Source organism: Epinephelus moara, chromosome 14 (assembly GCF_006386435.1).
Source record: "Epinephelus moara isolate mb chromosome 14, YSFRI_EMoa_1.0, whole genome shotgun sequence".
Lineage (NCBI taxonomy): Eukaryota > Metazoa > Chordata > Actinopteri > Perciformes > Serranidae > Epinephelus > Epinephelus moara.
The window spans coordinates 11,254,522-11,275,221 of NC_065519.1; the positions used below are offsets into that span (position 1 = coordinate 11,254,522).

General features: G+C 43.7%; 2 protein-coding genes across 4 annotated transcripts in view; both read left to right on the plus strand.

The window, feature by feature from the left end:
* cdan1 (codanin 1) overlaps positions 1-17,085 on the plus strand; it is a 21,230-nt gene extending 4,145 nt beyond the window's left edge. The window contains exons 9-28 of the mRNA XM_050062385.1: positions 5,586-5,675; positions 5,790-5,865; positions 6,404-6,609; positions 6,895-7,027; positions 7,271-7,414; positions 7,587-7,753; positions 8,322-8,403; positions 8,569-8,658; positions 8,752-8,806; positions 10,106-10,242; positions 10,342-10,445; positions 10,553-10,702; positions 11,009-11,072; positions 11,175-11,253; positions 13,468-13,694; positions 13,912-14,019; positions 14,104-14,167; positions 14,325-14,536; positions 15,918-16,025; positions 16,147-17,085. Coding sequence (XP_049918342.1) covers positions 5,586-5,675; positions 5,790-5,865; positions 6,404-6,609; positions 6,895-7,027; positions 7,271-7,414; positions 7,587-7,753; positions 8,322-8,403; positions 8,569-8,658; positions 8,752-8,806; positions 10,106-10,242; positions 10,342-10,445; positions 10,553-10,702; positions 11,009-11,072; positions 11,175-11,253; positions 13,468-13,694; positions 13,912-14,019; positions 14,104-14,167; positions 14,325-14,536; positions 15,918-16,025; positions 16,147-16,269 — 2,419 coding nt within the window. The 3' untranslated portion in view covers positions 16,270-17,085. The remainder of the gene's footprint in view (positions 1-5,585; positions 5,676-5,789; positions 5,866-6,403; positions 6,610-6,894; positions 7,028-7,270; positions 7,415-7,586; positions 7,754-8,321; positions 8,404-8,568; positions 8,659-8,751; positions 8,807-10,105; positions 10,243-10,341; positions 10,446-10,552; positions 10,703-11,008; positions 11,073-11,174; positions 11,254-13,467; positions 13,695-13,911; positions 14,020-14,103; positions 14,168-14,324; positions 14,537-15,917; positions 16,026-16,146) is intronic.
* A 2,239-nt stretch (positions 17,086-19,324) lies between these two features.
* Positions 19,325-20,700, plus strand: part of stard9 (StAR-related lipid transfer (START) domain containing 9) — a 59,007-nt gene continuing 57,631 nt past the window's right edge. For all 3 annotated transcript variants that reach the window (XM_050061618.1, XM_050061619.1, XM_050061620.1), the window contains exon 1: positions 19,325-19,559. In XM_050061618.1, the coding sequence (XP_049917575.1) occupies positions 19,513-19,559 (47 nt within the window). In that variant the 5' untranslated portion in view covers positions 19,325-19,512. The remainder of the gene's footprint in view (positions 19,560-20,700) is intronic.

Genomic DNA, 20,700 nt, shown 5'->3' on the forward strand with positions numbered 1-20,700 from the left:
GAATGAGCAAGGAGGGTGGTCTGGTGAGACACTCACTCATGCTACTCAGAGAACCGGGGTTACGCAAGTAACCTAAAGTTCTCTTTCATAGCATTTGTTTCGTGTCTCACATTGGGAAAATACTGACTCCCGGATTGCTGGGCAGATGTTGTCAGAGTGTCAAGACTAACCGCCCTGAAATAAGCCACACTAGGGCTTGGCCAAACCAAGCACTGAATGGGCCAGAGAAGAGGCTGTAACATCAAGCCTGTAGAACCTGGCGAAGGTGTGTGGAGAGGCCCAGCTTGCTGCGGCACAAATTTCCTGAATGGGGACCCCTCTGAAAAGGGCCCAGGACGTGGAGAGACCCCTGGTAGAGTGAGCACGCAGACCCTCTGGTGCTTGCACCCCTTTGGCGCTATAAGCTAAAGCAATAGCCCCCACAATCCAGTGAGAAAGTCGCTGCTTAGAGACTGGCTTCCCCACCTGATTCTTTGCCCAAGACACAAAAAGCTGGTCACTTTTTCTACAGTCTTCAGTTCTGTCCACATAGATGCGTAAGGCCCGCACCAGGCACAGCATGTGTAGCCGCCGATGCTCATCTGAGGAGAAAGGCGGGGGATAGAAGGATACAAGGTCAATAGGGGAACATGACCCCAACACCTTAGGCATAAACGCTGGGTTAGGCTGTAAGGTCACCCTTGTATTTCCTGCAGAGAACTTTGTACATTCTTGATGTACTGAAAGAGCGTGAATCTCACCCACGCGTTTAGCTGAGGCCAGAGACAGTAATAACACTGTCTTTAAAGCCACCATTTTCAAGTCCACCTGATCTAGTGGTTCAAAAGGTGGGGCTGAAAGGGCATCCAGCACCATGGGGAGGTCCCAGGACGGTGCTAATGGTTTAGAAACAGGAAGCTTGCGACGTGCACCCTTCATAAAGCGGCAGACCAGGGGATGCTGTCCCACAGTTTTCCCCCCAAAGCCGATATGGCAGGCCGAAATGGCCGCCAAATACACCTTAATGGTGGAAAAGGCCATCCTTTTGTCCACCATGTCCTGTAGGAAAGCCAAGATCACCACTACAGAACACTGAAAGGGAATTTCTTGTGTGTTTGAGCACCATTTCTCAAAGATCGACCATTTGCTCTCATAAAGGGACCTCGTTGAGGGAGCCCTAGCACTCTGAATAGTCTCAATCACGCCTGGGGGAAGGCCTCCAGACTGTAGATTGAGCCATTCACGGGCCAAGCCCACAGGGCCAGCCTCTCTGGGTGGGGATGAAATATTTCCCCGCGCCCCTGCGACAGCAGATCCCTGCGTATTGGCAAGGGCCACGGCTCCCCCTGGAGGAGCTGTGTTATCTCCGCTAACCAGTGCTTCGTTGGCCAGTAGGGAGCTATGAGAATCATCGACAGACCCTCCTCCCTCACCCTGGCTAGGGTCGGGGAAATCAATGCTATCGGGGGGAATGCATACAACAGAACCCGAGGCCACTGATGAGCCAGCGCGTCCACCCCCAGTGGTGCACTCTGATCGCGCAGTGAGAAAAACAGAGGACACTGGGTGTTCTCCTGTGTTGCAAAGAGGTCCACGGCTGGCCGGCCGTAACGCTCCCAAACCAGACTCGCTACGTCTGGGTGAAGTCTCCATTCTGCGTAAAGAGGGTTTCCCCTGGACAGCAGATCTGCTCCATGGTTCAGTGTCCCCGGCACATGGGTGGCTTTCAGGGACAGAAAATGTCTGCTGCACCAGACTATCAGTCTGTGTGCCAGTGTGTGTAACTGAAGGGATCTCAGGCCCCCCTGCCTGTTGATATATGCCACCACCGTGGTGTTGTCCATCCGGACTAACACATGACGTCCCCTCAGAAGAGGGAGGAAGTGTTTCAGTGACAGGTGAACAGCCAGCAGTTCTAAGTAATTTATGTGGGATGAGCACATGTGAGGATCCCAGGTCCCGTTTATTGCTCTCCCTTCGAACACGCCTCCCCAGCCTGATAGAGAGGCGTCTGTTGTGACCACTTTTCTGCACTGAACAACCCCCATAGGCACTCCCTGGGTCAAGAAGCCTGCGCTCTTCCAAGGGGCCAGTGCTGCTGTACAGTTCACCGAGACTCTCACCCTGTGAGAGCCATGATGGTGTGGGTCTAACCTGTGTGAGGCCACCCAGCGCTGCACTCCTTTCATGTGCAAACGTCCCATGGGAACCGCCACCAGGGATGATGCCATCAGCCCTAACAACCTTTGGCAAAGCCTGAGAGACACAAACTTCCCCCTGTGAAAAAGGGCTAAACAGTCTCTGAGTGCCTGCACTCTTTCTCCAGTCAGCCTGACTCTGGCCTGAGCTGAGTCTATAAACAGGCCTATAAAGGAGATGTTCTGAGAAGGCAGAAGAACACTCTTTTCCAGATTTATTTTGAAACCCAGATCCACCAGGTGTTCTGTGAGTAACCTTGTGTGTTCTGCTGCCTCCTGGCGGGAAGATGCCGCAATAAGCCAGTCGTCGATGTACGTGGCTACTCGGATCCCCCTCCTCCTGAGCGGTCCCACAGCTGCCTCTGTGCATTTCACAAATACTCTTGGGCTTAGTGAGAGGCCAAAGGGGAGAACTAGATACTCGTAGCATGTCCCCTGAACAAAGGGGAGAACTAGATACTCGTAGCATGTCCCCTGAAAGGAAAATCTGAGATATTTCCTGTGAGGTGGGTATATTGGGATGTGAAAATATGCATCCTTGAGATCGATTGAAGTGAACCAATTGCCTGGACACAGAAAATGCAGTAGGGACGCGTGCGTTAACATCCTGAACTTGTATTTCCTGAGGTGCTTGTTTAGATCTCTGAGATCTAAAATCGCACGCATGCCGCGCCCCCCCTTCTTGGAGACCAGGAAATATCTTGAATAAAACCCGCTCTGAGTGTGTTCGGGAGGAATTATTCTTATTGCTCTTTTCTCTAGCAGGGAGGAAATCTCTCTTAGGAAGAGAGCGGCTTTGCCTAGGGCTTGAGACTGGGTTATTCCCCTGAATTGTGGAGGTGTTACGGCAAACTGCAGCCTGTATCCCCTGTTTAATGTTCTCAAAACCTACTCTGAGTCTGTGTATTTTGACCAGCTCTCTGCTCTCAGTGTCAGCGGGCTGACAGGCTCATCTGTCACACACGGAGTAAGAGCCGCACCGTTCACCGCACGGTTGTTTATTGAGAGGGGGATCACTCCCTCCGTAAAATGTGTGACCAAATTGTTTTTCAACAATGGATTTATTTTGTTTTTCACTGTTTTTAACTGCGCCCTCGGCACTCGGCCTGGATGCGACAGTTGGGACAATTTTAATGTTTTGCAACAATGAGAAGTGCTTGTGAGACATGTTTGGGACCCGCTGAGGGTTTCCACCTGCTGCACACTGTCTCTGCTTCTCTTCACAGGGCCGGGTCGAACATCCCGTTGTCCATGCGCTGAACAGAACTGGGTTCTGTGGCGATGCTCGTGAACGGAGCTGCTGGGGTGAGCGCAGCCGGGGGGAACAGGGCTGTCTCGCTGGCTGCATCTGGAACTATCAGGCCTGCTGTTTCCTCCTCCTTACCCCGTGGGTAAAGGTGGGGGGTGGCCGGTTGGGCAGAGTCCCCTCTTGGGATGAAGACTTCTTCTGCCACGGACCCTTTGGAGCCTGTGCTCTTGGCGGAGCCTGAGGAGCTGCCTGGGATTTAGGCAGCTTGGGGATTTTGAAGGTGGGAGGAAGGTGGCGCCGAAGAGGCCCTTGGGTGATATGGGGGTGTCGAGGAGATCTTCCTTCTCCTTGGTTGACAGCGTGGTGAGATTAAGCCAGCGGGCTCTCTCCTGTAGCACCATCAACCCCATGGCTCTGCCCTGTGACTGGATGGCCACCTTGTGGAGGTGAAGGCAGTGGTCAGTGATCACACACATTTCCTCCCACAACACGGGGTCAGGTGAAGCCGTCATCTCCTCCTCCAGCTCGGCTTGATACGCCATCAGAAGGGAGGTGGCGTTCAGGGCTCGCGCCGACAGTGCAGCCGCCTTGTACGCCTTGTCTGTCAGGCTGGACTGGAAACGATCCGCTCTGGATGGGAGTGCGGGCCCCAGTGATGACAGGGATGCTTTCGGTGGAGGTGAGCCGCCACCACGGGCTCCACTGGAGGGATGTTGCGGAGACCGTGGCTCTCCATCCCCTCACAGTCAAGCATGGAACTGCCTGCCACAGGATGCTTCTCTCTGTATGGCTTGTCGCGCCAGAAGACAGCAAGTTCTTCCAGCAACTCTGGGAAGATAGGCAGGAGTTGTTTCCCTGTTCTCTTCACTTTTGGCAACTTTTTCCCGTCGTAGCGGGACCGCGTCACCTCAGCTTGGACTTCGGGCCACTGGATGTTGAGCTTGGCAGCGGCGCGTTTGCACAAGTCCTGCAAGTCCAAATCCACAGTGGGGGAAGACGAGCCGTCTCCCGCCACAGCTGTCGTTGAGGGTTGGAGTTTTGCAACCCGGCCCAACAGTCCCAGTGAAGAATCATTGTCGTCATCCTCGTCGGTCATGAGGAGTTCCGACCCACCATCCAAGTCATCCTCCGCCCTCTCCACCAGAAAATCGAGCGGGCTGGCCGCGAGGCTGGGTCCGTCTAATTCCTGGGAAAACGGGCCGGTGAGGCTGAGCTGGCTGCCCCAGCTCGGACCAGCTTCGGGCTCTGGAGCCGTTGCCACAGCCATATCCATTAGCTCCGAAGCCTTGGATGTGGAAGCCAAGACCGGGTCGCTGCCGGACAGATTCGTCTGACGAGCGAGGCGGCTACAGAGCACTTTGAGGGAGAAGCGTTCACAGTGTGTGCATTCTTCCGTGGACTCAAAGGCGGTCTCCGCTCGAAATCTTATTCCCGCAAGGGCAGGCTCGCACCTGCGTTTTCTCCTCTGCTTTAGTGGAAGCATTAGCGTTAGCCATGGTCACTAGCAGGGTTTGTCAGCTGTGAAGCTAGTGGGATTTATTAGCTGTGAAGCTAGCGGGATTTGTTAGCTGTGAAGCTATGCTGTATGGTATGCAACTGCTAGCCTGGTGTGGTTAGGAGAAGCGGGCACCGGATGAAATACAGCGGGAGTGTTGCGACTCCGTTGTGAGTTAGCCGGGTGAGGCTAGCGCTAGTGTGATTAAGTATTGCTACTTGTGTGGTATTGCTACCGTAGGGTTGAGTGTTGCCACTCGGTTATGCTAGCTGTCTAAGTATTGCTACTTTCCACAGATAGCTATAGCTCTCGGATAACTGCCTCATGAACAAAGCGCCCGGCGACCGAGTATTCGCTCGTATCTGCGGACAGTTAAGCTAGGTCACGGAGAAACAGTCAGCTCGAGAGAGGTTGGAACTTCTGCTCGTAGCGAGAAGAGGTTTTTGAATGACGTGCAGCGCAGTGTCAGGCCTCTTTATAGGGGGAGGGTCTCCACCCATCCTGACACTGACGTGCTTAGTTCCAGCCAATCCTGGCTGGCGTAATGTAAAAGGAGCTTCTGACGAGGTCACGCCGAGGGCTTTCCCAATGTGAGACACGAAACGAATGCTATGAAAGAGAACTGCTGAATTAGTTTGTGTTGATGTTTTTGCTCTTTTCTCAGGGATATTTTTTATGAGGTGTTACGAGAATGGGAGGACTTTCACAAAGAGCAGGGGTGGAGCTTTGACGCTGCTCTCGGCAGTAGGATAAGGCAAGTCCAATTAACGTTTTAATTTTTTTAGTTTATGGTTCAGGTATAATTCCATCCACCTATCTGATCTGCTTTTGCTCTCTGTGAGTTTCATTGTTCCATCTTCTTTTTTAGAGGAATGATGAGTCAGCTGACCTCTGCAGGAAACCATTCCCATTTTGCTCGTCTGTTCCTGAAACAGCTTGTTCAGGTAAACTGTGGCACATCAATCACACCTTCAGTACAGAGTTATATTTATGTCAAATGGACTTTTATCTGCAGTGATAACATTTCTCCTTTAAATAGAAGTAGGGCTGCCCCCGACTAAGAACCAACAGTCGTCACTTAGAGCCATTAGTCGGCTAGTCGCCCACATGTTTACAATACATTACAGAGAAATACAAAACCGTACTAATGAACCTTCATTAATATAGGCCTATATTTTATCTACAAGTGCACGTCACACACTGAGCGAGCCGCCTGTTAATGACGCTGTCGGCTAATGGGCATGTAGCTACTTCCATGTTTCAGATGATACGTCATGTTTGTAGTCGACCAATGAAGATGAGTTTACATATCACCTTGAGTTCGTCCTTCACCTTCTCAAAATGATCCCACACTTTGGATTTCCTCCCCGACATGTTATTAACTACCTTGTACGATAACTGCAGGTACCAGCCCTGGAAATTAGGGGTCTGGTGTTGCATATAAAACACAGTTGACACAAAACCCCTTACATTTTTTCCCAGATGTGTAAAGGCCCCCGTGTGAACAGCTCTCCTGGGGACACTCCCGATGCGGACCTGCTAGGCATGCTAGGAGCCGACAGCCTGGGGCGTCTGAAGCGTCTTGAGGAGCGTCTCATTCAGCCTCATGGAGTCGTTGGCCCCTGCCCTCCTCCATCCTTCCCTGGTCACCAGGAGTTCTTCAGGGATTTCCTGCAGACAGCGAGCTGGTAAGCAAAAACTACAAGATACTTTACACCTTAACTGGCTTATGTAGCTCTGAAGTTTTGACACAGTGTTATCTCACTTTAATCTCCTAATTAACAATAATCCCAATTGATAATAACTCATTATGTCCTTTTAATAACAACAGTAGTTTTCCTTTCTGAGCGTATTTTTCATTCGGTAGATGTCCTTTTTGAACCAAATTAAACATTTTCCTCGACAACTTCCCAAAAGCTTTTAGTGTCTGCTGTCTCTCTGTGAACTAACACGTCTCACACGCTGTGTACCAGCTGTCAGCTGAACCAGCACTTGCAGGACAGCCTGTGTCAGCAGCTCCTCCAGCTGGATGAGGTGTCCATCCAGAGCCCTCCCGCCTCCATCGGGGAGGCCGAGGAGGAGGGAGACGGTGACATGGAGCAGCAGGTATGCTATCAGAGTCAGACAAATTCCTGTTATTGAAATGTCAGTGTCATAGATTCAAGTGCCCTGTCAGTCTGCATCAAGCTAGTTTTACAACCAGTTATTCTTTTTTGGCATGCAAAAGATTCCAGCCTGGATTGCTGTTAACGTCACATAGGTGTCAGCTTCAGAGAAGACAAATCTGATGGAAACACTGGTATTTATTAAATACAAACCCTTGTCTCTGTGTTCCATCTACCTCATCAGGATGAGAAGCAGCGATTCACCTCTGTGCTCCTCCTTGCGCGTCTTCTGGCTAAGTTTCTGGGCTTCATTTCCTTTCTGCCTTACCAAACATCTGAGAGACCATCCAGGGAGATACAGGAGACTGCTCTCGCCCTGCGCAGCAAGGTGAGGAGAAGACAAAGGTTTATAAACTAACTTGTGTGGCCTGCTTAAAACACAGCAGGTAAAACTCTAAAATGTTCCTCTCTTCAGTCAAAACCATCAGTGGTCCAGAAAAATAAATAAATGTTTACTGCCGAGCATTTAGTTTAATTAAAACAATGTCTTGTTCTGTCAGAGTGTTCCAGTGCTGGATGTGTGTGCTGTGCTGAGTAAAAGTATGAAGAGGAGGCGCACCATCCTGACTGTGCCCTGGCTGGTGGAGTTCCTCTCAATGCTGGACTTTATCGGTCCTCTGCTGACCTGCTACAGGACTGCACTGGGCACACTGCTACTCCTGTACAGGTCTGTCTCCATTTCTGCACATTTATACTGTAAACATTTGTCCGAGAACGGTCAGCCATTGTTCGGTGTAAAATAAACATACTTTTGTGGTACCAACAAAAGAACAGAGCTGATACTGTACTGATTATGGTTGCAGCAGTATACTGGTTTCATTGTTTACTTTAGAAAATTGACAGTTCTCATAACATGTTCATTTGCTTATGGGAAAGAAGCATGGCAGTATGGGAAAAAATGGAAGAGGATGGAAAATCTCACCTGCGTATGCGCATTTGTTCCTCCTTGGCTGTCGGACTTTTTACACATATTTTCATTTTAAAAAATGATTTGAAGTTTCAGTTATAATAAAGCATTTGTTTGGCCAAAAAAATCCTTCCATTTTCATTCCTTTTAGGGTTAAACTTTAAATATATTTGCACACTTAAATTATCCAACCTGAAAACATTTCTAGAGCTAATAAAAAATCAGAAACATATTTAAATAACCTGATGCATACAAACGCTCCTGTCTTTCTTTTTGTGATGTTTGACCTCTTGTTGTCCTCTTTGTTAAATATGTTTTATGCCTGTAGGAGGATGCTGTTGGGCAGGTGTGAAGAAGTGTGTTACCTGAACAAGCTACTGATGGTGTCAGTGTTGGGCTGGCTTTTCCAGGTGAGACTCAACTTGTGGATATTATTTATTTTTGTATATTCCGATGTGAGACACATATGGTTGCAATTCAGAAAGCGTCAGAGCTTTTGTATTTGTCTGAAATTCATATTCATTTTTACACAACAGTTCTGTGTAATTGAACTTGGTGTTTTTTGACTTGCGTAGATCCCAGTGATTCCTGAGGACATTTTCTTCACCAGCGAATTCACTGAGGTAGCGAAGCTGGAGGACGGCGTCACGACTGCTGCGGGGCTTGTAAGTGAAATATGCATATAAGTAGCTGTTTGTGTGAAAAATGACCACTGCTGGTTTTTCATGTATACTGAGGTTTCTCTTTTTATATTGTAGGACTGCATCCTCCTGGTGGATCAGCAGCTGCTCTATACGTGTTGTCCATTTCTTGGTGAGTGGAACATGGAAAGACATCTTACATGTCCCCTCAGGCATTAAGCGCACATTTTTGATTTTGATTTATTTACTTTTTGATACCTTCATGCATTGATGGAGACATAGAGAGATACTTGTGATAAGAAAAACTTACGCTGAAAAAAGTCTTATTTAAAACAACAGTAACTGTAACTATAATAATAAAATACTACAGATTGTTTTTATTGAAAAATAGAAATAAAAATAAAATAAGATAAATAGGAATAAAATGGGTGGTAATAGTAATAATAAAAATTGAAGTAAAAAAAGACTTAATTAAAATACTACCACTACTAATAATAAATATGAAAATACTAATAAAAACTGAATACAAAATATATATTAATAAGGAGAAAATGAAATAAAACAGATAGGTTAATAGTGGCAAAAAAGATTAAAATGAATAAAGAGATTAAAATAAAACAGGTTTAAATAAAGACAATAAACGTTTAAGGTAAGAAAAAAGTTGATTAAAAATAATAATATAAATTAATCTGAACATACTAATGCTCTGTAAGGTGACCTTGGGTGACTTGAAAGGCGCCTCCAAATAAAATTTATTATTATTATTATTATCATTGATAATAATAATAATAATACAAAAATATATATAGATATAAATGAGAAAAATGAAATAAAACAGATATGGTAAAAGAGGCAACAAATATTGAAATGAGTAAAAGATACAAATAAAACAAAACAGGTTGTAATAAAGATAAAACTTTAAGTTAAAAAAGATGAAGATAATCAGAATTTAAGTGAAAAAAGACTTGATTAAAAAAATAATAAATATCAACATACTAATACAAAAAATGAAAAATAGAAATTAATAAGGATACAAATGAAATAAAACAGAGATAGCAAAATAAAAAAAATAAAGTAAAAAAAAATAAAAAAGACTATTTAAATAATAGTACATTCAAAAATACTAAAAATAAATAAATAAAGTAATATCAATAAATAAAGATGAAAATAAAATAAAATACAGATGAGAGATGATAATAGTGATACAAAAATCTAAGTAAAACCCAATCAATTATAAATCAAAATAAATAAATAAACAGAAAATAAATAAAATAAAAATACAATTTACCATTGTTGACTTTTTTATTTTTACATGTATATTTTGTTGTGGTGTAATTAAAGAGGTAAAAGGCTTTTAATTAGAACTGGATAGCTAAAATAACATTGATCTATACGCATATTTGTTCACCACAAAGCAGCTGCACTTCATTAAGCTGTGTGTTGATGTTCTGCCTCATTGTTCTCGCTCCAGGTGAGTTCCGTAAGCTCCTCGCTGCCTTTGTGTCTGGAAGCGCAGCCAAGAGTGGAGGAATTATCCGCAAGATCACCCCCACTTCTGCTGAGCTTAAGGATACATCAAGCGCCAACAGGTCGCAGCAGAAACTACAGGTGAGTCAGCGGGAGAGGCAGTGGAGTGAAATGTAGAATGACAAAACTGAAGTGTTTCTGTGTGTGCGAGTATTAAAGTCAATCACTTTCATGTAACAGGTGGACCTCGAGCAAGCCTTCTTCCACAACCAGCCTCCATCGCTACGTCGCACTGTGGAGTTTGTAGCTGAAAGAGTTGGATCCAATGCTGTCAAGCACATGAAGTTAGTATCAACCGATTTGCCAGCACCTAGGTTGTGACTGGTGTGAACTCACCAGCCTGTGTAGATATACGTGTGTGTATTCATGTGTATTTGGGGATCCTCAACAGGGCCACATTAGTGAGTGAGCTGGTGGAGCGAGGTGAGAAGATGCTACAAGATGGACTGAAGTCCCCAAACTCAAATTCTTCAAATCTGAATGACACCATCTGTGCTCAGCTGTGTGTCGCAGGATTGGAGGCCCTGGGAAGAGCCACCAGGTATGACAGCTTCTTTTATAGACAGCAAACCTGTCTTCTTTTAAGTCTATAGATTTAGTAAATGGACCTGCATTTGTATAGCGCCTTTCTAATCATCTAGTGACCACTCAAAGCGCTTTTTACACTACGAGTCTCACCCATTCACACACACCACAGCCGCCCACAGGGTCCTTTTTAAAAATGTTATATGCGTGTATGAGTGCATGGCCATTTGATTGTTGGATTAAGATTTCTTACTTTCTGGGTTCCCTCATCACACAATGTTAGCGTTAACTTCTGTGTGGTAATCTTTTTGTGGTTTTGCAGATTTTGCTCTGAAAAGAGTCCTGAGGCCATACGAATCCTGCTCCCTGATGAGACCTCTCCTGCTGTAAGTCCTCTAAAAAGCCACATGCATATATGATGATATGATGTCATGTCAAAAAATGATTCTCAAAGCACTTCTAACATGTTTTGTACTTACTCTCTACAGGTACTGGCCACGTCTGAAAACATCACCAAACGTCTTGCAACAGAGAAGGCATGCAGCTGGCTCTCCGCCAACATCACAGGTAGCTGCTTAATGCACCACGCATGTGTTTAACTGTGTTAAATACAAGTCAGTTTACACTTAAATGTAGGGAGGTACCAATCCATTTTTTAAGATTGGTCTGGATTCAAATACCTCAGGATGTCTGCCGATACCACGCAGTGCTTCTTTTTTTAATTTTTTTTATTATTATCATTAAAGTGTTAATTGTAAGCAGACAACCAGTTACATGGTTACGCATTAAAACCACTGACAGGAGAAGTGAATAACATTGATCATCTTGTTACGGTGCAACATTCTGCTGTGAAACCTTTGGTCTTGGCATTCATGTAGATGCCATTTGACATGCATCACCCACCCAAACATTGTAACATACCAAGTACACCCCCCTCATGGCAACAGCACTACGCCTACCAGGAAAAGTCACCATGCCACACCACAAAAACTGCTCAGGAACGACCCGAGGAACGTGACGATGAGCTCAAGACCTGGCCTCTAAATTCCCTAGATCCCAATCTGATGAAGCATTTGTGGGACCTGCCAGTACTCCACCTCACAACTGACAGGTCTCAAAGGATCTGCTGTCAGCACCCTGGTGCCAGACACCACAGGACACCCCCAGAGGTTCTGTGTTCATGCCTTGACATGGTAGAGCTGCCATCGGAGAGGGTCTTTCCCATGAGAGGCGATACTTGGTGTGCAGCTGTGTTTGAGTGGGTGGTGCATGTCAAGTGGCATCCACATAAATGCCAGGACCCAAGGTTTCCCAGCAGCATATTGCACTGTAACGAGATGATCAATGTTATTCACTTCACCAGCCAACAGTTTTAATGTTTTGGCTGATCAGTGTATATGTATATTAGATGTGTGGATAGGGCCGGTGCCCCATATACAGAGGTGATGCCTTGCTGCAGCGATCGCAGGTTCGACTCCGTCTCACAACCATTTGCTGCATGTCATCCCCCCACTCTCGCTCACTCCCCCATTTCACTCTCTCCTGTCAATTAAAGGCAAAAGCCTGAAAAAATAATATATATATATATATATATTAAAAAAAGGGGGGAATTCGCGTTGACTCGTTAAACAGTTTGACTTAAGACCTTCTTTTCTCATTATCCTATTTTCAACACTGTGTACCCCATAAAGTTTTCTTTAACTATTTTACATTGTGAAAAAGGGATGTGTAACAAACATAAACATTATCAAATTGGGAGACATTCTAGTACCTTATTTTTTAAGTTGGTTAGGAGACCAGGCACTCAGAAAGCAGGCAATGTCCTGTGACGATTTTCTTACTAACAGATAGCAAAACGTCAAATAAAACCTTGTGTAAGTGTCCAGGTTGAAAGTCAGTGTTTCCTAAAATAAAGGCGTTAAATAGGGAAGGTATTTTTACGTTGAAAATGCCTTCCAGTATTTTGTGCACCTCAGACCAAAACTGTCTTATTACAGGGTGCTCCCAAAATTTATGCCAGTGATTTGCATCCTGGCTTCAGCACAATCTCCAGCACTTGAGAGCCTCTCCTGTAGCATGTGCTTTCTGCTTTGGGGTAGTAAATAGAACTTAATTAGACATTTCCAACCTCATTCTCTCTGTATAGATAGATTAGTGCACTTCCATTGAAAGCTCTAATAACTATACCTCTCCTCCCTTAAATCTCAAAATTACCCTAAATTCCCCATTTATTTTTAAGGTACTTTGTGGAATGGGATTTCTTTGACATAAAACCATTATAGAGTCTGGATACAAAACTTTAGTTTAATTCTGACATGTAGGATGCTAAAACCAAGCTGTGATTCTATACCAGTGTTCTTTTTTTCACACATTTAATTTGAACTCATTTGAAAAAAATGTGAGTTGGTTATGACATGGATAATACCTGATCTGCTTAATAAGGTCAGTATAAAGGCCAAAAACAATCGGGTGTATTGGATCAGTGGAACCCATTTTTAATGTTGCTACAAGTTGATTTTCATGTCATAATGGATGGCAGCTACTGGCTTTCATGGAGGCATGGAAAAAAGCATGATACTGTATGTAGCATACACACTAAAACAATAAAAACCCTGCTATGAATCCTTTAAAGCACTGAACCTTAAACCTCTTGGTGCTGCTGGGATCCTGTTACAGAACATCACTGCCATTGTGGATGAAAAAGAAAAAAAGAAACCAGTGCTCTGATTTAAGGTTCCCTAAAGACACCCATGTAAGATTTTCCTTCTGTTTTCTTATTAGCCCTGATAAGACGAGAGTGGAAGAACCGGTATGATCGTGTGATGAAGGCGGCGGGCAGCCCGGCGGCTCCAGACTCGAGGGACGCGGAGGGCGCTGTGGTGGAGCTGGTCACCCAGGAGCAGGCGACGACTCCCAAGAGGAAACAAGGGAGCGAGAGAGTGACATCCTGCCCTCCACACTGCAACCACAGCGCTTCACTGCCCTCCGACATCCTCATTGAGATGAAGGTACGCCGGCATGACAGGAAATGTAGCTTCTGCAAAAACATGTTGAGGCACTTCCACAGAACTTCACTGTTGAGTTATTCTGCAAAAATTGCCGTTGAATTTTCCTTTATCATGACACTGCAGAAATGAAATGTAAGATAATTAACCTTACTTCTCACTGAAGTAAAAGTGACTGATGTCTGTCTGAACTTCTGCTTTAATTTGATTCTTAATAAAGGAGTTGCTGAGCATAGCAGTCGGCCCAAGGACTGACGAGGAGCTCCTGAATGCCAATCAGATCCGAACACTGCTGCAGAGAGTGTGCGACACACTGGCCTGCAGAAAGGTACACAAATGCAAGAAAAAACGTAGTAAATTAACCAATTGTTGCCAGCATTCATGACACTCCGTATCCTGTTTCTTCACCTAGTTCTCATCTGGGGTGTCAGAGCAGATGCTACTGAACACTACTGTCCTACTGGCCTGCAAACTGGGTAAGAGGGTCTGTGAATGATAATTACAGGGAAATTATGTCTTTATGACACACAGTGTGTTCACTGTTTAACTGTTAACTGCTTAATAGCAACATAAAGTCCAGTTGATGTACTGTGTAAGAGAGTGTCTAAGTGGCTGTTGTGTGTCTCTGCTCAGTGTCAGCAGAGCTGCCGGTGCCGTCTCAGTCAGGGGGCGGCAAGGGTGACAGGGTTGTTGTGGGTCCTGGTTCAGGATCAGAGGCTCCTGTCAGGGCACTGCTGGAGCAGCTTGCTGAGCTGTGGGAAGGAGACTGCTGCTCCTTCGCCCCCCTCCACCTGCTCTTCACCCCGCTCACGGTCACTGCTGTGCTGAAGGCCAGCGACACTGAGGTACTTTTGATGCTGCTGAAAATACTTCTGCCTTTACCTGTTTATAGGATGTTCCTCTCAAATACCTCACCACATACTTTTACTATTACTGATCAAGGATTAAAAGCAACAGGTGTGCTAATGTTTTTACTGATTTAAAACCATAGACTGCATGCTTTCTAATGGCCAGCAGGGGGCGACTCCACCAAGTTCAAAGAGACATTCAATTGTATAGAGGTCTGAGAAAATGACTCAACTTCTCACTTGAGTAAACATTTTCCTAATGTGTTTACGGTCTCAATTGCTAGTTTCAAGTCTTCTTCAATACACCATGATGTTCATTTTGTACACCATCGTGTACAAAGATGGTGTACAGTAACCATCTGTTAAAGTAAAATAGATGATAAAGTAGGGTATGCCTTAGATTAGTCGTTTCCAACTGGTGGGTTGTGGTCCAAAAATGGGTCATGGGTCCATTCGTAATGGACTGCAAGTGACTATATAATGGTTTTATGCCAAAGAAATCCCATTCCACGGAATACTTTTAAAAATAAATGGGGAAATTAGGGTAAATCTGAGATTTTAAGGGAGGAATGGTGTCGTTATTACAGCTTTCAATGGAGGTGCACTAATTCATATATCTGTTTAGTACCCAAAGCAGAAAGCACATGCTACAGGAGAGGCTCCCAAGTGATGGAGATTGTGCTGAAGCCAGGATGCAAATCACTGGCATACATTTTGTGAGTGCACTGTAATAAGTCAGCTTTGGTCTGAGGTGCACAAAATACTGGAAGGTATTTTAACATAAAAATACCTTTCTTATTTAATACTTCTATTTTAGGAAAAGCTGACATCCAACCTGGACACTTTAATGAGTATTTATTTGACGTTTTGATATCTGCTGGTAAGGAAACCATCAGGCTGCTTTCTGCTCAGCTCTGTGTAGCCTGAGTTCCCCGAAAACAGATGTTTGATGCCCTTTTTTGTTCAAAATTAACCTTTTTGTGACTGTTATTTTCTTTGAGTGTTGTTAAGTCTCAGGGGTGGGGTGCGATGTCCTCTTTTTATTGAGTTATATCAAGGTCCATACAATGTATTCATTCTTATAGTGCTTCTTAGCTGTACAAAGAAGGGTAAGAATCTTTGACACTGACCAAATGATGGCCGTACCATCTTTTCAAAAACTTGTCCTGTTTCAGTCTGATAGAGGAAGTAATTCTTTCTATTGTAATATATTATCAATAATGTGAATCTAATGATCACCTGTAGGTATTTCTGGTTTTAGCCATGGTGTACTAATGGCTTTCCTGCCTGCTGCACTGAGAATCTGAAATAGATATCCAACATGAGAGGTGACTCTGTTCTCTTTAACCTTTTGTAATACCTTCTCTTGTCTTTTTAGTGGAACAACTACCTGTTCCTGGTTAGGAAGCTGGTCGACAGAGGAGTCTTGAGCGAGGAAGAGGTCATATCTCATTGGAAGAAGCTAACAAACTTGGCCTTGCCGGCGGTGAGGGTTCACTGCGTCCTTGTCATCATGAATAACTTGGAAATGATTTCTTTTACCAGCGATTTGACCCCTTTGACTCTTTCCTCTTGCTCACTTTGTTCTCATTTCTGTGTCATTTCAGGAGCTGATAGAGAATTTCCAGCTGCAGTCACAGAGTATTAAGCCCCCCTTGCCTCTGGCTGAGTTGCAGAGCCGCATGGACATGCTGCAGGTCTCACAACAGACAGTAGAGGGTGCTACATGACAGCGATAGTATTACAATCCCACTGAATCCTCTGTGTGATCACCACAGTGTTTTATGTCACATCTGTCAGTGTGTTATCCAGAAGGGAGATAGATCTGGGGGACTTCTCGTTGTTGACCATTTTTCGATTTTGCCACTGCACAGAGCATCAAAGCTGCTCCACAGATGGCCTCTGCACAGGCTTTGCAAGCTTCACACTTTTGTTCTCCACCTGTGAAGTGACCGCAGCCTTTCATGAATCTGTCTGCTCTGGAAAGAACCAGAGAGCCCTGCCAGTCAGAAGTAGGTAGGGGACCACACCATCTCACACCTTTAGATCTGCTGAACTTTCCTGCAAGCAGACGTGGTAGATGTTTGTGTCCGAAGGGAAATACTACTAGATGAAACATTTCAAACAGTCAGGACCAGAGCAGAGAATTGGCAAAGACAGAAGAAGGGTCAGCATCAAACTCAAACTGAGTAACTTGTTTCGACCCTACACCTCGACTCATTAAAACATCCCAATTTTTACATGTAGGATTCCACAAGACGAGCCATAGTTTGTCGAGAAAAACTTTTTACTAAAAATGACTGAAAACTTTTTTTTCTTGTTGGTTTTTAAACTCACCAGAGGAAATAAAATGTATTTGTTTTAGTACGGCACTTTCACACACTGCCTTTGACCGCCACTACTAGTGATTATCGCATGTTTATTTCATGAATGCAAGGTTGCGTTTGTGATTCATTTCTTAGTTCATGTTGAACGAGCGCTGTATTCCCTGCTGCTTTTTAAAATGAAATAATTTTTTGTTACCTCAAAAATATTAATAAAGATGTATTCTGGTTTTAAATGTTAACGTGTGTGTTGTCATTGTTGCAATACAGATTTTGTGATTTCAGTATGGATAAGAAAATCACATAAAATCACGGGGGAGTATACTGTCTGTGCTCTCAAGCTCAATATCCTTATAAAATGACTCATTAAGATCTTTCAAAGGGTTTTATGTTCTCAGCAATGTTTTCCCTTGCAGCTTGTAGCCTACTGATGTTATACTCTTTGAAACCTACACCCCAAAATTTGTTGGCAAGACTGTTCTCTTGACTTTCGACATTGATGTCTCCACAGTGGCTGCGTGGATTTTTATCATTCAGACTGCATTTGAAACATCTATGTTCCTTTCTGCTTCCACAATTTGAACCTCAGAGATAGCCCTTTCCACTCTCTTACAATTTTAATGTATATCAAGAGACATTTTCAAAAATATATATATCTGTAAATCTTTTAAATCACTAGGAAGACAGAGCGTCTCATGTTATATGGAGATAAAATATATATGGGGAGGGACACCAATCATTCAACTACTGTAGGGATGCATGATAATGCCTATATCCATATGCCGATATGTAACAACTCATTTGACTGATAACCGATACTGAAATCAATGTATCCACTTTTTTCCCCACCTAATTCTAGTGATCATGAATTCTCTTCTGTAGTGGAATCAACATCATATCATACATGCATGCTCTTATCATGATGACCTGCCAGCAGATGGAGATATTAGATACAATGATTTTTAATGTATGTAATCATTCATTGTGCAAAATAAGGAAAGAGCTTGTAGGCCAATTCTTTTTTTTTTCTTAATGAGGTGTTGCAGGTACAAAACAAGTGGAAGACATGACAGGGGCAACACTACGTGGGAGACAAGACAGGTGTAAAATAACAGCACAAAAGACAAACACAGGCATATTGGTATAATGTATGTTGACGGTGTTGGGTGGCATTTTGTGTGTTGATAAGGTTGAAGGTTGTAAAACAAAAAGGGGAACTGAGTTAGAACGAGAGGAACAGGCGAAAGGGGAAGAGTCACAGGTGCAAATAAATAAAGCAAGCTTAAATTAGGAAAAAGGGAGACAGAAAAATAAATTCAAAAAATTAAGAAAATAATAAATAAATTAAAAAGAATAAAACAATTCTAAAAAATCTCTCTTTCTCGACCTCCACCCTCTCTGTCTTCCTCTTTAAATTCAGTTCAATAAATTAAAAGTTAAATAAAATTGCAGAGGTGCTGGCCAATTCTGACAGTTCATTTTAAAGCCGATATTACCTCGTACGGATGATGTGCCAGTATTATCACGCATCCCTACGTTCAACCATTTAATTGGATAGGTATTATAGTTAATTGATAGATTTTATAAGTTAGAGTAAGTGTAGAATAAGCATAAATATTGTCATAGATTGCCACTGACCATTTTTTCTGGCGGCATGGTGGTGCAGTGGTTAGCATTGTTGCCTCACAGCAAGAAGGTTCCTGGTTCGTACCTGGGTGGGGGGTTTGAACCCCAGGTTCCTGGTTCGTACCTGGGTGGGGGGTTTGAACCCCAGGGTGGAGGAGTTTAAATGTTCTCCCCATGTCAGCGTGGGTTTTCTCCAGGTACTCCAGCTTTCTCCCACAGTCCAAAGACATGCAGGTTAATTGGTGACTCTAAATTGTCCCTAGGTGTGAATGTGAGTGTGAATGGTTGTCTGTGTCTATGTGTCAGCCCTGTGATAGTCTGGTGACCTGTCCAGGGTGTACCCTGCCTCTCCAATGTCAGCTGGGATAGGCTCCAGCCCTCCCGCAACCCCAAAAGGGATAAGGGGTTTATGGAAAATGTATGAATGAACTGACTTTTTTTTACCAAAGAAAAAGATAAAAGGAAGCAATAAAAGTAATTATGAGTAACTGTATAACAAACATTTGATTTCTTTAGATTCATTTTTAATCCTTCCTCTTCAAAGCCTGCTCTCTTTTCGGCCCCCTCCACCCCACAGGCCCACACTGTCTGTATTTACGCCCCTGCCAGCCAAATTCAGGTTATGACAAAGCCAAAGATGTAGGATAATTTATCAAAAAGCAATACACAAAATAAAGTGTACTCCCCACATTAATATTTAAAATAGTGAGGATTCAAACAATAACAGACATGAAACAAAAAAAGAAAAAGACTTGAATATGGCGTAGTAGGAGGAGTACCCAGCAGCATCTCCCCTCCCTTTGAGTCCAGCAGGAAGTTTCACTTCTTCAGTTGGGACTTTGGTTGAGAGGCGGCGGGCGGTTGAACCGACGACCAGCCGGCAGAGATGACTTAAACAGCGGATGTCAGAGCAGTTTCCTCCCGCTCTTTAGGTTTTAATACAAGAAGAAGTCAAAATGCTCCTAAGGGGAATACTCTTTTACACCAGCTGCGAGTTAGACAAGATGTGTCCGTGAAGGCATCATGGCAAACGTTAAAGTTGCCATTCGAGTGCGTCCTCTCAACGCAAGGTAAGTTCTGACGTTAGCATACATTAATTAACTCTGCTAGCTAATTAAACGGTAATTAATATGGACATTATGAGAGCTAACTTTATTGTAGTTGCCTTTATGTCTCTGAACTGTTGTTGCTAGCTGTGATACAAGCTGCTGCTCGCTGCTAATTACACATAAACATACACAACAACACGCTTTTGCCTTTTCTTTTAACCTGTTTACTATTTAGCATTTACCGAAGTCATAACAGCAGCATTAAGCTAGCTGGTTAGCTAACTGAAGACAGTGTTGTGGTGCACATGGTGGACACTGACAACTGTGGTTGTCAGTAGTGTTGACTGACTAAGCATCTCAAGTGCAGCAAGTGTGTGTGGTGCTGCTGAGTAATGTACAAAACACTGGAGCTAGTTAAGGTTTAAATTGTCTTAACAGCAGCCACACAACAACCATTAAGATAATGGGTTTTATAATCAGAAGTCAATTGTGATAATGAGTCAAAACACCTTTGCTGTCTCTGTATGTGTGACTGCCTTTATAGGATGAATTTATGCTTAATGTTTTTATAACAATGAAGCAGTTAAGTACAGAAATAAGGGACCAGTTGCATAAAACACCTTAAGTTAAGATTATTCTTAAAGTCCTAGTTAGGGTTTCCTTAAAATAAAATTGGTTGCACAAAACATCCTTAAGTCTTTTCCTTCAGCTTTCCTTAAAATGTTCACTTAAGTATTTAAGGTTTTCTCCTTGTCTTGGTCTTGTACTTCAGGGACCCTTAGTCTGTTGCACAAAAGACCTTAGCAAACAAAGCAAGATAAAAAAAACAACTTAAGGTACCTCTGAGTCTATCTTAACTGCAACATGACCGAGTTCATGGTAATAAATGAAAAAACAACAACAACACGTTTGATTTGATGACCAGTCGGCAGAGATGACTCTGTCTAGGTCTTATACTTAAGGGATTCCTAGTCTGACCTTAGCAAACAAAGCAAGGTAAAAAACAAACAAACAAACAAACAAAAAAACTTAAGGTACCCCTGACTCTATCTTAACTGCAATATGTCCGAGTTCATGGTAATAAATGAAAAAAACAACACACCCTGCATTTAATTTTACACTTTAAATTTGCCTGAATTATTTTCGTTGCTCTTTCTTCTTA